The following is a 16,720-nucleotide window of genomic DNA, read 5'->3' on the forward strand; positions in this document are numbered from 1 at the left end:
TCCGGCGGTCCTTCCGCCTCAGCCTTCCAAGTAGCTGGAACTACAGGCGTGCGCTACCACGCTCGGCTAATTTTTTTTTATTTATTGTAGAGATGAGGGCTCGCCAACTTGCCCAGGCAGGTCTCGAACCCACAGGCTCACGCAATCCACTCACCTCGGCCTCCCCAAGTGCTGGGATTACAAGTTGAGCCCCCGAGCCCGGCTTGCATCTGCTTTTTGATGGATTGTACGTAAAATGCATCTCATGCTTTTTGTCAGTTGTGCATTTCAGAGTAACTTGCTGAAACCTGTTGTGTAATGTATCATTTTATATTGTGTTATAGATGCTCAAAGCCAAGGAACAGAAAGTTAATCCAAGAGAAATTGCTGAAAACATTACCAAGCACCTCCCAGATAACGAATGTATTGAAAAAGTTGAAATTGCTGGTCCTGGTATGACATGTTATCCTTCTTAATAATCATATTGATGATGAGTCCTTTTTGAAATTAAAAAAAAACCCAAAAACCATTTTAATTAAATGCAGGGTTAAAACTTACAATGCTGAACAAGACAGTTAAAGCACTTTGGATTGTGAGTTAGGAAACTGAAGTTTTAGTCTAGACTCAGCTACCACTTAGCTGCCTGATCTTGGATGAGTTACTTTGCCTCCCTGTAATTCAGCTTTCCTCAGCAAAAAGAGGATATACAGTGGTAGATAAATCTGGCCAAAGAGCCCTCTTTTATCTGTTAAGAGGTGAACAGATTGTTTACTGAAAGTGAAAGGGCCTTGAATTACTTATGAGGCTTTCAAAAGAGTACTGACTTTAAAATAGATACTGGGACAGAAGCTTATGAGAGCTCAAATCAAAGCCCCAAGTGGTATTGGAATCCTGAAGAGTTTGGGCAGAGCCAGATAAGCGTCTGGAGCAAATCCTTGGAATTCAGCAGTCATTCAACATAAGAGACTATCTAATATTTTTTTTCTCTTCTATCTATTAGGTTTTATTAATGTCCACTTAAGAAAGGATTTTGTGTCAGAACAGTTGACCAATCTCCTGGTGAATGGAGTTAAACTACCTGCTCTTGGAGAGAATAAAAAGGTATATATACAATTTTCTTTGGATATATTTGTATCTTAGACCCGCATGGAACCAGGCACCATTACATGTGCTGGTAGTTTCAGCTACTTGGGAAGCTGAAGCAGGGAATCACTTGAGCCCAGAAATTAGAGACTGCAGTGTGCTATGATTGTACCTGTGAATAACCACTGTACTCCACTAAGCAGCATAATGAGACCCTGTCTCTTTAAAAAAATAAACAAAAAAAATAAAACATGGAAACTGCTCTAACTGAGAATGACTTTCACTTTTTATATTGAGATTTAATCATTAATATTTGGGGTTATGAACATGGTTGTAAAGTAGTGTTTCTCCTGGGACTATCATGTTAATGCATTTTTTTTTCTCTTCATTCCACGAGGCATTTGAGGTAGCCAACTGACACTCTAGGCAGGTACCGCTGAAATAAAGGATGGATAATTTGTATAAGTGAATTTGATTCTTGTTTAGTTAATAATGTACCAGTAGATCTATCAGAAAATCTAGCATAGATGAATACAACCCAAGTTCATGTTTGTCTGAATTTATTATTAAATATGTTTTTAATAAATGTGTTGCTAGGATAAAATGTTTATGCCCCCATTAAAAAAATCTTTGTCTTTTTCTTGTCTGTCCCAGGTTATTGTTGACTTTTCCTCTCCCAATATAGCTAAGGAGATGCACGTGGGCCACCTCAGGTCAACCATCATAGGCGAAAGCATGAGCCGCCTCTTTGAATTCGCAGGATATGATGTCCTCAGGTATGTGCTCTTGCCTTACTTTCTTTTCTTTTGCCCCGTTGTCCTGTTTGGAAAATTTCATAGAACATGAAACATCTCACTTGAGAGAGTATTTTACTAAATCACTGGTTCATAAGTCTAGTTCTGATTTGTAGTCACTCAGTAAGCTTTCAGAATATGTCCTGATTGCCTCTGAACCTTTTTTGTTTTCTTTTATATTCTAATTGGAACCAAGGATAAAACTCCATTCCTTCCATAAATGTTTCTTGAGGACTTACTGTATACCAGTGGTTTATATCCTAGTAAGGGGAGAGAACATAGGCAAGAAACAGATTATGTTGAGTCTTGTAGGCCATGGTGGGACATTGGGGTTTTATTCCAAGTGCAGTGGGAAACCATTGGAAAGAAGCATTCTGGCTGTACTGTGAAGAAGCTAGGCAAGGAAGGAGGGAACTGGAGCAGTAAGTGAGAGAATATCATAATATTCTACTTGAGAGGTGAGCTGGTGTTTGGGATTAGAGCAAAGAAGAGAGAGAGAAGTGGTTGGATTAACATATTTTCAGGAATTTTGTTTATTAACATTTGTGAGCCATTGGTCTAAATTACACAAAGATAATTGGCTTAAAAGTTAAATTTTCGTAAAATTATGGAAATGACCAACTTTGGCCCTGCTGTCATTGTCCCAATTAGCTATGCAGTAAACAGATTATAGTCCATTGATAGGAAATTCATTCCTTCAGCAAATCTTAGATGCCTGCTCTATGTAGTCTCTGTTCATTGAGCTGAATGGAACAGATGTAATCTTTGTCTCTTGTGGAAAAAACCAAGTAATCAGATACTAATAAATGGTGATGTACTGGCACATTAGTGGTTCCTAATGGAATATAATTCCTCTAATATAACTTAAACATCTCTATCATCTTAAAAATGATTTTATATTCTCTGATTGGTATTAGGTTAAACCACGTAGGAGATTGGGGGACCCAGTTTGGCATGCTCATCGCTCACCTGCAAGATAAATTTCCAGATTACTTAACAGTTTCACCTCCTATTGGGGATCTTCAGGCCTTTTATAAGGTTTGATACCATTTATTATTACAGTATTTGTGTTTAACATTTATCATAATTTCCGTTTTTCCTAGGGAGTTACAAATGGTTTTTAAAACTACTGTGGCATTAAATGAAAGTTACTAAACTTCCGAAGGCCATGGTTCCACTCATGTCCTAGTCTTTCTTTATAAGTGACACACTCTTAAACTTAAATTACTTGAAAAACATAAAAACTTGGTTCACTTACACTGGCCTAGCCATAATTATACAGCATCACATGGATGAAAAGAAAAGCCATTTCATTGAGTTGGAAAGCTAAATGTTTTAAAACTCCTACCTAGATCCATTGCATTTGGTTGTATGCCCAGAAACAGCCATCCCTACCTCTTAACATGTCTTTACTTTGTTTATTATGTTATCTATATCTATCTGCCTTTGTTTCTCTGTTAAGCGTTGAATTCGGCCACATTACATATTGTTAGGTGAATTTCAGAGTTTGTTAATTAAAATGTATTTTGATATTTATAATTTTTTCATGCTATTCTCAATTTTATATATCTTGTAAATATCATTAAGTTTATGTAGAACAGTTTTACAAAGACACATTTTATATCATCCATAATTATAACACTCACTGTGGTTAACTTTTGACTCCTCGACTTATCTATATCCATATACAAACACTTACTACATCATTTATCATTATAATAGTTTTCGTTTTGTGTTTAACAAAATTTTTGCATATTGCTTTATGTTATGACTGCACTTTTTTTTTTTTTTGGAGTCAGAGTCTCACTGTGTCACCCAGGCTGCTGTGCAGTGGTACAGTCACGGCCACCGCAGCCTCGACTTGCTGGGCTCAGGCGATCCTGCTGCCTCAGCCTTCCAAGTAGCTGGAACTATAGACATGCACCACCATGCCCAGCTTATTTTTTGATTTATTGTAGAGACAAGGTCTCACCATGTTGCCCAGGCTAGTCTCAAATCCATGGGCTCAGACAACCCTTTAGCCTGCTTCCCAAAGTGCTGGAATTACAAGCATGAGCCACCACACCCAACTGACGGCACACTGTTTTGTTAAATTGCTGTACCATTAATCTCTTGGTGAACTTTGTTTTGTTTTGGTGGGGGAGGGGGGCTGCTGTTATCCAGTAAATAATTTTGTACATGTAGGTTAATTCTCATTTAAAAATTATTTTCTTGGCCATGCTCAGTGGTTCAGCCTGTAATCCCAGCACTTTGGGAGGCCGAGGCAAGAGGATTGCCTGAGCCCGTGGGTTTGAGACCTGCCCGGGCAACTTGGCGAGACCTTGTCTCTGCAATAAATCAAAAACTAGCCAGGCGTGGTAACGCGCACCTGTAATTCCGGCTACTTGGAAGGCTGAGGCAGAAGGATCGCCAGAGCTCAGCAGGTTGAGGCTGTGGTGGCTGGGAGCGTGCCACTGCACTCCAGTCTGGGCGACAGAGTGAGACTCCAACTCAAAAAGCAGAAAAAGAAAAATTATTTTCTTATGATAGACAACTACCCAAGAATAGGATTACCGCATTAAAAAGTAAACATTTGTGAAGAGTTTTTGTTTTTTGGCCTTTGGTAGGTGTTTTCTATTGGAAGTAAGCTAAGTGTTTACTGATATGAGACTGATAAGGTAACTAATGTTAAAATCATCTGTTGGAGTTCTGTACATTGAATATGATAAGGCTGATCTATTAGTGCAAGAAATTATTAAAAACACATCGCTACAATCCAGAAACCACAGAAAGAAAAACCATTTCCAATTTTTGTTAAAGTCTTTATTTGCAAAGAAAAATCTGGATTTATACACCATATGTTATCACTGGTTAGTTTAGGGTGCAATTAACAGTAATTTTTTTTTAGGTAAGTATGTATAGCTTTCAAAATAAAAATAAAACATTGAAATCAACTTCTTTTTAATTTATAAAAAGTAAGTTTTTCATTCAGGATTATGTCCAAAATAGAAAACAAGGCACAGAAAATTCAGTCCTACCTGCTATCTCTTCTTTATTAACTCTCTTTGAACACAAAAGCATTGGCTAGGCTTCTGTGAATTGGAAAAGTGGAGGGAGGACTGTGGTGTGAGGTCAGTAATGTCAAGAAAAATTATTTTTTAAAAGAAATTATACGGTTCTTTGGCACATTCCTTTATGACAATATTCTTGACTTTTGAGGTAGAGCTAGTGTTCTGACCTTTTACTTGTGTGTGTTTAGAAATGGGGTACATTTTTTTCTAGATATAAAGTATCTTTTTACAAACTTTATTTTTAAACACAGGAATCTAAGAAAAGGTTTGATACTGAGGAGGAATTTAAGAAGCGAGCATATCAGTGTGTTGTTCTGCTCCAGAGCAAAAACCCAGATTTTATAAAAGCTTGGAAGCTTATCTGTGATGTCTCCCGCCAAGGTGAGTTTCTGGGGCTTGTTCATTCAGCAAATACTACACACGTAGTTTCCATGTGTCTTTATTCAGAATTTACCTTGAATGAGATTTTATTCCTCTCTTTTAATTTTTTATTTTAAAAGATGTGGGGTATAATTCAGGGTTAAGTATACAAATGTTCATTGCTCAGGTATCCTTGTTGATGAGGTATGTCCCCCCACCCCCAGCAGATTCCCTCTTCTGCCAATCCGGCCTCCTCTTACCCTCTACCCCACCCCCAGAAGTTTTCTGCTACTGCCAATCCTTTTCTTTTTCTTTTTAATTTTTATTATAGAGATGTGGGTACAATCCAGGGTTAGGTATAAACATTGATCATGCAGGTACTCTTGTTGATGGCCAATTCTTTTCTTATAGTGTTACGGTAATTGTTAAAGGTCCGCTTATGAGTGAGAACACATGATACTCATTGAATGACATTTTCAGCTTTTGAGTATGGGCTTATAGCTTTTTTCCTAAAATATTTTTCTGAAACAACTAATCATGAAGTTTAATAAGGCAGGCAGATATAAAATTGAGCTTCCTTGAAAGTCAGCAAAAATTAATTAGAAAAAAAGAGTGGAAAGAAAAAAGGAAGGATTCTATTCACAGCAGCAACCAGTGCTATAAAACACTTAGAATTTTTATTTATTTATTTGTTTGTTTACTTTTGAGTTGGAGTCTTTATTACTGGCCTCTAGTCAGTCTTTTTTTTTTTTTTTTGAAGTTGGAGTCTCACTGTCGCTCAGACTGGAGTGCAGTTGGCACACTCATGGCCACCACAGCCTCAACCTGCTGGGCTCAGGTGATCCTTCTGCCTCAGCCTTCCAAGCAGCTGGAACTACAGGCTTGCACCACTGTACCCAGTTACTTTTATGATTTATTATAGAGGCGAGGTCTCGCCAACTTGCCCAGGCTGACCTTGAACTTGTGGGCTCAGGCAGTCTTCTTGTCTCAGCTTCCCAAAGTGTCGGGATTATAGGCATGAGCCACTGCACCCAGCCTCATTTATATATATATATTTATTTTTTTTGAGTTGGAGTCTCACTCTGTCACCCAGACTGGAGTGCAATGGCCGCTCCCAGCCACCGCAGCCTCGACCTGCTGGGCTCCAGCGATCCTTCCACCTCAGCCTTCCAAGTAGCCAGAATTACAGGCCTGCGCTACCACGCCCGGCTGATTTTTTGATTTATTGTAGAGATGAGGTCTCGCTGCCCAGGCGGGTCTCAAACCTGCGGGCTCAGGCAATTCACTCACCTCAGCCTCCCAAAGGCGCGGGATTACAGGCTGAGCCACTGAGCCCGGCTCATTTATATTTTTTAAGAATTAATTTTTAGGCTGGCTCACATTTGTAATTCTAGCACTTTGGGAAACTGAAGTGGGAGAATCACTTGAACCCATGAGCTCAAGACCAACCTAGGCAATGTAGCAAGACTTTGTCTCTACAAAAAATTTTAAAAACTAGCCTGGTGTGGTTGTATGCACCTGTAATCCCAGCTACTCAGGAGGCTGAGGAGGGAGGATCGCCTGAGCCCAGGAGGTCATGACTGGTGAGCTGTGATCTTGCCAGTGCTCTTGCCTGAGCAACAGAGTGAGACTCGACTAAAAAAAAAAAAGAATTTTAAAAAGTTATGTAAGAAGTAGTCAGGAAAAGACAAGTTATCTGTAGGTTCGCTCATTGTTAATATTTTGATGTGTATTTTACCAAATTCTTTCTCTTTTCAAAATGGTAGCATGTACTCATATACTGTTCTGTGTCACACATTTTAATGTAATTAATTTCCTTCGAAATGTTTCTATGAAATAATACATTTATTCTAATATAAGAAGTGTGTTTCCTGTTTGCTTAAATTCTTGTGTATTTTTATTTAGTGCTATTTCTTCCCTAGAGTTTAATAAAATCTACGATGCATTGGATATCTCTGTAATAGAGAGAGGGGAATCCTTTTATCAAGATAGGATGAATGATATTGTAAAGGAATTTGAAGATAAAGGTAAGTACTCTACTTTTGTTCAGCTTTGTATTATGGAAATTTTCAAACATAGGAAAAGTGGAAAGAATTGATAATAACCCCCAACTTCATGTACTCATCATTCAGCTTCAATGATCATGAATGCTAACCACTTTAGTGTGTCTGTACCTTATGTACACTGCTTACATCATGTAATTCCATCCGTAGCTACTGTGGTATGTGTCACTAAAAGAGCAGGTTCTTCCTCTACCCAAAAACCAGAGTATCATTACCACATCAAGAAAATCAATAATTCGTTAATACCATTAATGGTAGGCAGTTCAGATTTTCCAAGTTGATTTATAATTATTTTAATCATTTTTTTAGACTGCACATTATATGTGTTTGGTGTGTATCTTGAGTTCTATAAATCTACAGATTTTCCCTTTTTTATTTTATTATTGAACTGGGCCGTTTGTTCTATAGAATTTTCCATATGGTATTATTGAACATAATTTCTCATCTGTATTTTCTAAAGAGGCTTCATTAGATTAGGATTTGTGTTTTCTTTTTTTGTGTGGGAGTTGGGGAGTTTTTTTATTTATAAGAATGCAAGCAATGTCTGGTTGTCTCTTTTTGTGATGTTAAGATTGATTAGTGGGTTCAGGTGTTGTCAGTCTGATCTCTCTAAGTTGCCCCATCAGACTTTTTCCCTAATGGTTTTAACTCATTCACGACCACTGACGTGAATTTGTCATTACAAATTCTGTTCCTGGTTGCTGCTGATGTGAATTTACCTGCATGGAAGACTGTCTTTTTGGGTTTATAATCCGAATAAAAACACAAAGTACAGCATGCTAGTTAGAGTGGTTTCTGAGGTAAATACTGGATATGTCTGGGACTTTCAGCTATATCGTGAAAAAGATGACAATTTAGAAGAGACCATTTCACTTATGCTTAACGACAGAAGTTTGCAGCAGCCAGCTTCAGATTTTTTATTTTCACCTGCCCTCAGTATTAGGAAAGTGAAAAATTTGCTGGTCATGAATGTGTTTAACAGCTATTTATAATTATGACTTTGATCCACCAGTTCATCAGACGCTGGAAAATAGTAGTGTTTTCTGTCATTTCTCCTCCATTTGTTACCCGGGAGTCTCCTATGCAAAACTTTGCCACATAGTTATTTTGTCCTGAGGTGCAATTCATATAAAACAGATAGTGTAAGTACTTGATTCTCTTTTTTCTTTCTTTATCAATTGTCAAAGTAATAGGTTTGTTTCAGAGCCTCTTCCAGATGTGACAAGTGAGGTGTTTGATTTTTAAAATTAATGTCTGGAATTTTAATATAGTTTATATTTTTCAATCAGTTGTCTTTATTACTTTATTTATTTTTATTTTATTTTAGAAAGAGTCTTGCTCTGTTGCCCAGGCTGGAGTGCAGTGGTGTGATTATAGCTCACTGCAGCCTCAACCTCTTGGATTCAAGCGATCCTCCCACCTCAGCCTTTACATAGCTGGGACTACAGGCATATACCACCATGCCCAGCTGATTTTTTTCTTCTTCACCTGTCATACTCAGCCAGAATTGGCTTTTTTTTTCTTTTTATAACTTTTAAAAGTAGAAACGGAATGAAAAAAAGACTTGTTGGACACAGTGGCTCACACCTGTAATCCCAGCACTTTGGGAGGCTGAGGTAGGAGAATTGCTTGAGATTAAGTTCCAGACCAGTTTGGACAACATAGTCATCCCCGTTTCTACAAAAAATAAATTAATTAAATTTTTTAAATGTTTATTTTATGAGAAAACAGAGACATTAGTAATTTCCCAAGGTTGCATAGCTAATAAATGACAAGTCTGAGATTCAAACCTAGACAGTCTGGCTTTATAGCTTACATTTTTAACCACTGTTTTTTTACTGTGTTCACATTGCCAACCTCCATTTTCTAAACTATAGAAAAGCATAGAGCTATTTACAACATAGAGTTATTGTGAAGGTTAAATTTAAGACTTGCTTAGTATTTGGCACATAGTGGCACTCATACCTAGCCATCATATTCTTAGGCATAAATAAAGAATACATTATCATCATGTCCCTTCCTATCCTTTCTTGCAGTCAAAAGTTTTGCCTTTTTCATCATAAGTACTCTTTTCTTTCCACTTCTCCACTCCAAATACGAAATCCTGTTTCCGGGACCTTGGGACAATGTTAACTGCTTTTCAGCACATTGTAAGAGACCAATATAGGAACTACATCTTTCTCCAAGATGAAGGTTATAACTCCAGCTTGAAAGCAAAGCACAGATTTTCATGTTCTGGGCCTGCTGTGTAGGTGGGCTCCAACTAGAGTTTGGGAGCCGTGTAGTATGAGTCCAGAAAACTGCCAGGATGTCTGACCTGATCTCTGGAAGCACCTGGGCATTCAGACAGCCCTGACTGTAACCATTTTTCAAGGCTTTTATAGTAGATCATGGTGAGAAAAAAAAGTGTGTGATTTCTTTTTTTCTCTCTTTTCTCTTTTGTTTTGAGTTGGAATCTTACTCTATTGCCCCGGCTGTAGTGCAGTGGCACACTTACAGCCACCGCAGTCTTGACCTGCTGGGCTCAGGCGATCCTTCCACCTCATCCTTCCAAGTAGCTGGCACTACAGGCGCAAGCCACCATGCCCGGCTAATTTTTTTTTAATTTATTGTAGAGATGAGGTCTCACCAAGTTGCCCAGGCAGGTCTCGAACCCCTGGTCTCAGGCAATCCTCTTGCCTCCACCTCCCAAAGTGCTGGGATTACAGGCCTGAGCCACTGTGCCCGGCCAGTGTGTGATTTCTTTAGCTTTCCATATTATTTAAAATACTCCTCAGATGACTACACGTTCATATTCCTTCAGAGTTCTGTTACCTTTATTAATGAAGTTTCTCTTTCCTAGGATTTGTGCAAGTGGATGATGGCAGAAAGATCGTGTTTGTCCCAGGGTGTTCCATACCATTAACCATAGTGAAATCAGATGGAGGTTATACTTATGATACGTCTGACCTGGCTGCTATTAAACAAAGACTATTTGAGGAAAAAGCAGATATGATTATCTATGTGGTAGACAGTGGACAAGTGAGTTTGTAGTTTTGTATATGTTCTTACTTTATCTGATCAGAGGTAAGACAGTATAGTGAGGTTGGTGGCATTTGACAGTAGATAACTGTATAGATTTTCCCCATAGACTAAGATTCAAAACATCATTGTAACATAGGAGAAAGAACAGGTTTTCAACCCAGCTAAACTGGCCCCTTCCCAGCTTTCCAGCTTGTCTCCACAAACTTGAGGAGGTTACTTCTCTGAATCACAGCTGTTCCTATCATTAGGGTTATTGTGGGACCTAAACTTTAAATTGTTATTGCATGTAACCCTGCTTTTAAAACCTTTGAACATATTAGAAAGTATAAGTCTCACTCTTACTGTTTCTCAATAAAAGAAGAGGTTTTATAATAACATTTGGCTCACAAGATTTGTGGGTTGATTTAAACTTTTAAAATCTTTATCCCTAAACCCTCTTTTTTCTTCTTCTTTTTTTTTTAAGACAACGAGCAAGTAACTTTCTATTTCTGTTGCTTTGTAGGCTGTGCACTTCCAGACAATATTTGCTGCTGCTCAAATGATTGGCTGGTATGACCCTAAAGCAACTCGGGTATCCCATGCTGGATTTGGTGTGGTGTTAGGGGAAGACAAGTAAGTCTAGAAACTCTGATGATGGCAATGATATACCCGATCCCTACATTTCTTTGTAAGAAGCTACATTTCATTTGCTATTGTGTCGGAATTGAAAAAGTCCACAATTTTCTTTAGTCTGCGTATGCTGTAACATACGCTTCATATGTTGTAGTAAAGTTAACTGAGCCGGTTTGTATCTGTGTCTCATCACTGCCAGGGAATGTAGCCTCTTAGGGGAGACGGTATGTATAAAGTTGGATGAAAACCATACTGTAGACTTTACAGATTATAAAGCGGTTTCCACTCTCACAGATGTAAATTGTCAAATCTTTAGCATTGCCTCCTCAGATTTCAGAGAAACTATTCAACAAGATATTATAAATGTCTTTGTTGCTTCCTTCACAGTTGAATGATTGGTCAAAAGGTTTACGTTTATTGAGATTGACTTTTAAGATTCACTGCTTTGGCCAGGCGCAGTGACTCACGCCTATAATCCCAGCACTTTGGGAGGGAAATCAGATGGAGGCTGAGGTGAGAGGATTGCTTGAGCCCACGGGTTCAAGACCAGCCTGTGCAACTCGGCGAGACCTCATCTCTACAATAAAGATCAAAAAATTAGCTGGACATGGTGGCACGCACCTGTAGACTCTTCTTTGCAATAACCGGTCCTTTCAGTTACTCCCTACCTACGCCTGCCTTGAATTTTTTTGTGTGTGTTGTCTACTCTAACTTATAGTTCCAGTTACTTGGAAGGTTGAGGCTGCGGTGGCCATTTTGAGAGTGCAACTGCACTCCAGCCTGGACGACAGAGTGAGACTCCAACTCTTAAAAAAAACAAAAGATTCACTTCTTTATTTGTGTGTTTACCTCAAAAATACTAAGTTTATTGAGACATATATATTAATATTCATACTTTTAGTTTTTCTGTTTTCCAATTTTCCCAAATTCTGTTCAATATTTATGAAATAAAAAGGTAAATAAATCAGATATATATGTATATACACAATATTCATCAATTCAAAGGTATAACATTTTTTACATTTTAACGGCTTAAATTCATTAGTGTCTTAGGATCACTTGCCACACGCTGTGTATCTTAGATTTGGTGACAAGGCCTAACTATTACCATCCCCAGAGGTGGTAATGCTTCTAAAAACCACATGAAGTAGCACAACATGTTTTGCCTCTCAGTGTACAAAAGTCCTAATTAAGCATGTATAAGGCAGGTTAGGTGTGTCATGGTACTATTTTAGTTACAAATTACATGGAGGTTAAAGACCTTGTTGGAAACAATCGTTTCTAATTATATGTGACTATCTGTGGAGCTGCACTTTTTTGAAATCAAAAAACAACAGGTTCTTATTATAGGATTTATGATCTTAAGAAAGTACTTAAAAATTTACCGGCCAGGCGTGGTAGCTCACTTTGGGAGGTGGAGGTAAGAATCCAGGGGTTCTAGACCAGCCTGGGCAACTTGGCAAGACCTCTTCTCTACAATAAATCAAAAAATTGGCCGAGTGTGGTGGCGTGCGCCTGTGGTTCCAGCTACTTGGAAGGCTAAGGCAGAACGATCACCTGAGCCCAGCTGGTCGAGGCTATGATGGCCATGAGCATGCCACTGCACTCCAGCCTGGGTAACAGAGTGAGACTCCCAACTCAATAAAAAAAGTAAATTTACCAGTGAGTTGAATGTTACTTATAGTGTCTTTTATTTTTAATTTATTGTACAATAGATATTTTTAATTGTATTATCTTTATTCTGTTCCTTGAACATATGTTTATTAAGCACCTGCTTGTGCTTGGTGTTGGCTGGGGGCTCCACATTGTATACAGAGACATAGAGTATAGCCTCTTCCTTGAAGAAGCCTATCGTCTAGAGCACAGCAATTTTCTGTGGAGCCTATGAAAATATACATGCAAGGCCCCACTGTGGAAGTTTTTGACTTAACTAGGTCTAAAGTAGGTATTTGGCACCTGTGTTTTTTAAAAGCTCTATTGGTACTCAGATGTACGTTCCTCATGGTAGAACCACTGGTTAGAGTAGACCAGCACAAAAAAAAATTCAAGGCAGGTGCAGGTAAGGAGTAACTGAAAGAACTGGTTATTGTAAAGAAGAGACATTAAGGAAAACTTCCTTTAGCATTTTGACTGGGCTTTATGATGAGTTTTATTTTATCAGAGATTTGGAAATTGTTGGAATTCAAGAAGGGTATATCAAACAAGCCATGGAAATATATAATATATTAATGAGATAATAAAGGAATGAGTTGGAGTCTCACTTTGTCAACCAGGCTGAATTGCAGTGGCATGACCACAACTAACCACATCCTCAACCTCCTGAACTCAGGTGATGCTTCTGCCTTAGCCTCCTGAGTAGCTGAGACTACAGGCCCGTGCCACCACACTCAGCTAATTTGTTGATTTTTTTGTAGAGATAAGGTCTCACTATGTTGCCTAGGCTAAAACCTTGTATATTTAACATTTTAGGAGGTCCCAGCCAATGGAAATAAAACTTTAATAGAAAGTAGCACATTTATTTTGGTAGACTTTGTGTTTGATAGAAAAGCATTCTTCATTTGTTCAAAGGATTTTCAACCTAAAAGGATAAAGACAAATTATATTCTTGATGTCATGCAAACTTCTGCTCTGTTTTATAGGTAAAATCCAGTTTTCTCAAAATGGTTTTTAATAATACAACTGCTCAGAGAAGTGCTTGTCAGTGCTTTTGCCCTATCCATGGGGATTCTGATAGCAGTTCTGAATGGGACCCTGGCTGCCTATTTTTTTAAACCTCACCAGGTGATTCTGATACGCATACAGGATTGTTTGCCACTGAACAAGAGGAGTGAGTTACTGTACAGAGAAGTGTAAATGAGATTCCATTAAAGAATTGGCTGACTTTGCATTTCTAGAAATAAACATGTAGCCGGGCGCAATAACTCACGTTTATAATCCCAGCACTTTGGGAAACCAAGGTGAGAGGATTGCCTGAGTCTGCGGGTTTGAGATCAGCCTGGGCAACTTGGTGAGACCTCATCTCTACAATAAATCAAAAAATTAGCTGGGCATGGTGGCGTCTGCCTATAGTTCCCCCTACTTGGAAAGCTGAGGTGGAAGGATCGCCTGAGCCCAACAGGTCAAGGCTGCGGTGGCAGGGAGCATGCCACTGCCCTCCAGCCTGGGTGACAAAATGAGACTCCCACTCAAAAATAAATAAATAAATAAACAACTAAACCCAATTTTGTGTTTTGTTTCAGGAAAGTAAACAATTTAACAAATACCGTCTTTCTTTCTGTTAGGGAATACATTAAAGGTGAAACTGTAGAGAGGTGCCATTAGAGGCCAAAGTATAGGAGGCCCTTAGTTGAGAGCTAGAGATGACAGACACTTGAAAGCAGCTCCCTCTTTCTTTTAGGCACCTTCCCTGGTTGCTGACTAAAGTAAGGCAGTGTTACCATTGGCATCATGTTTTTTCTTTTTTTGAGTTGGAGTCTCACTCTGTCGCCCAGACAGGAGTGCAGTGGCCACTCCTGGCCACTGCATCCTCAACCTGCTGGGCTCTGGCGATCCTTCTGCCTCTGCCTTCCAAGTAGCTGGAACTACAGGCGAGCGCTACCACGCCCGGCTAATTTTTTGATTTGTTGTAGAGATGAGGTCTCGCCAAGTTGCCCAGGTGGGTCTCGAACCCGCAGGTTCAAGCAATCTACTCACCTCAGCCTCCCAAAGTGCGGGATTACAGGCTGAGTCACCGAGCCCAGCTTCACGTTTTTTCTTAATAGTTCCCAGGGAAACATATACCTTAGAGGTTTGAAACAGACATATGTTACACTTTGTGGTCAGGTCCCTCAAACCTTCATTTTAAAGATTTCTAAGTTGAAAGATCTGTTTCAAAATCTGTCTGACTGGAGCTTTTGAATTTTTTTAGGAAGAAGTTCAAAACACGTTCAGGTGAAACAGTACGTCTTATAGACCTTCTAGACGAGGGACTAAAACGATCTATGGACAAATTGAAGGAAAAAGAAAGAGACAAGGTAATCCAAGTCCTTATTGGCATAATGTGTGCCATGAATTGTGATTTTTCATTTTGGTTTCCATCAAGAGAATTATGAGGAGTCAGTCCATTCAGGGCAGGCATATGTGTTCAGATTTGTTTGAGGGGGATCCAAAAAAAGGAATTTCTTTATTTAAAAATGTATATATTCTTACATATTTAAGCTTCAATCACCTTCAAAGTACTCTCCTATCAAGATGCCTTTTCCACTGCTCAAAACAGTTTTTAAACTTGTCAGTTTTTATGCCTTTTAGTGCTTCTGCAGTTTTTTTGTTTCACATCTTCCACATCAACAAAACATTTCCCTTTGACAACTTTTTATCCAGAGAAACAAAAAAAGTCACTAAAGGTGAGATTGGGTGAATAGGGTGGGTGGGACATAGAGGTTATGCTGCTTTTGGCCAAAAACTGCTGAACACTCAGCATAGTGTGGGCAGGTGTGCTTGTAAATCACCCATCGTGAAATGGACAAACACATTGAAAGAACCTCAAAAAAAAATTCACTGAAGGCAAATGCAGCCTCTCACAACAACACTAGTTGGCACATTGATGCCAGTGGATTCCTAGAACATTTACGAAGCTGTATAAGCCTATACTGCAAGGGGCCTGTACTCCAAAAACTATTTTTTGGGGGGTCCCCCCTCATATTGTACATTAAATAATTGTGAGTTGCTGAGCATTTATTTTGAAAATACAGTTGTTGGCTATTACAGAAGACCATGACTTATACCTCCTTTGTTCATGCAGCTTCTTAATGGGAGTTCCCCTTCATAGGAGAACATTGTAAACTGAAGGAGTTTGATTCTCCAACTTAGATGAGCTCCTTCGCTGGGAGATTCTGTTAAGTCGCCATGGCAATCAACACTTACCACTCAAAACCACCAGAGCAGGCAACGTGATGGGCTCCATAGCACCTGTAGGAAGAAATATGGTTCAGTTTGTGTGGAATTTGGAGAAATGATGTAAAAATGAAGAAAGGTCAGTGAGAAAAAGAATTTCTAAGACTGGAATAGCAGACAAGGTCAAGGGTTGAGGTGCAAAAGGTCTTGTGTCCTTAACGCTCCAGCAAGTGAAGTCATATTCTGGAGTGAGCACACTACTGTAAATAAAAGAGTAAAATTGTGGAGAGAAATGAGAATGAGATATAGACATGAAAATCAAACACAAAAAAGGGTACTTTGAGGAGAGGCTCTCATGCTTGGTTCAGATAGATCATTGACAACTTAGAGAGTATGAAGGCAGATTTTAAGACTAATCCTTTCCACCTGCTCAATTTCCATTGCCAGCAGAAGGAATGGGAGAGTCTTTCTACTTCTAGTAGATGATAGCCAAGTCTACCTAGCTGGTATCTCTGAAGTAGTATTGCCTTATAATACTGGCCCAGGCACGTCTGGCATAATGAGGTGAAAAGTTTAGTCACCCAGCCAGTTTGTTTCTTTTGCCTGCTGACAAAAGCTGCTTTGACTCTTTTATTTATTTGAACACCCCAGCTATTATTTTTGAAAATTAATTTTATATGTATGGGAAAATGCATAGCATGGTGATCTTTACGTATGTAGATATATTTTGTAATACCACTCAATCAGGGTATATTTCCATTACCCCCAGAAGTTTTCCTATCACTATAAGTCACTTTTGTTTATTGTGGTATTTCGTATAATAAAATTTTACAGCATTTGCTCTTTTCCATGTATATCAGTAGTTGGTTTGTTTTTATTGCTG

At 38.7% G+C, this 16,720-nt stretch overlaps 1 protein-coding gene across 1 annotated transcript in view; it reads left to right on the forward strand.

Moving 5' to 3' along the window:
- The window catches only part of RARS (arginyl-tRNA synthetase), a 29,778-nt gene that overhangs the window by 7,057 nt on the left and 6,001 nt on the right, over positions 1 to 16,720 (forward strand). Inside the window, exons 4-12 of the mRNA XM_008054835.1 lie at positions 324 to 432; positions 980 to 1,080; positions 1,717 to 1,838; positions 2,774 to 2,894; positions 5,158 to 5,287; positions 7,189 to 7,293; positions 10,172 to 10,350; positions 10,856 to 10,965; positions 14,873 to 14,978. Of these exons, the coding sequence (XP_008053026.1) occupies positions 324 to 432; positions 980 to 1,080; positions 1,717 to 1,838; positions 2,774 to 2,894; positions 5,158 to 5,287; positions 7,189 to 7,293; positions 10,172 to 10,350; positions 10,856 to 10,965; positions 14,873 to 14,978 (1,083 nt within the window). The remainder of the gene's footprint in view (positions 1 to 323; positions 433 to 979; positions 1,081 to 1,716; positions 1,839 to 2,773; positions 2,895 to 5,157; positions 5,288 to 7,188; positions 7,294 to 10,171; positions 10,351 to 10,855; positions 10,966 to 14,872; positions 14,979 to 16,720) is intronic.

This window comes from Carlito syrichta, unplaced genomic scaffold, assembly GCF_000164805.1.
Source record: "Carlito syrichta isolate Samal-C Ts95f unplaced genomic scaffold, Tarsius_syrichta-2.0.1 Scaffold301542, whole genome shotgun sequence".
NCBI lineage: Eukaryota > Metazoa > Chordata > Mammalia > Primates > Tarsiidae > Carlito > Carlito syrichta.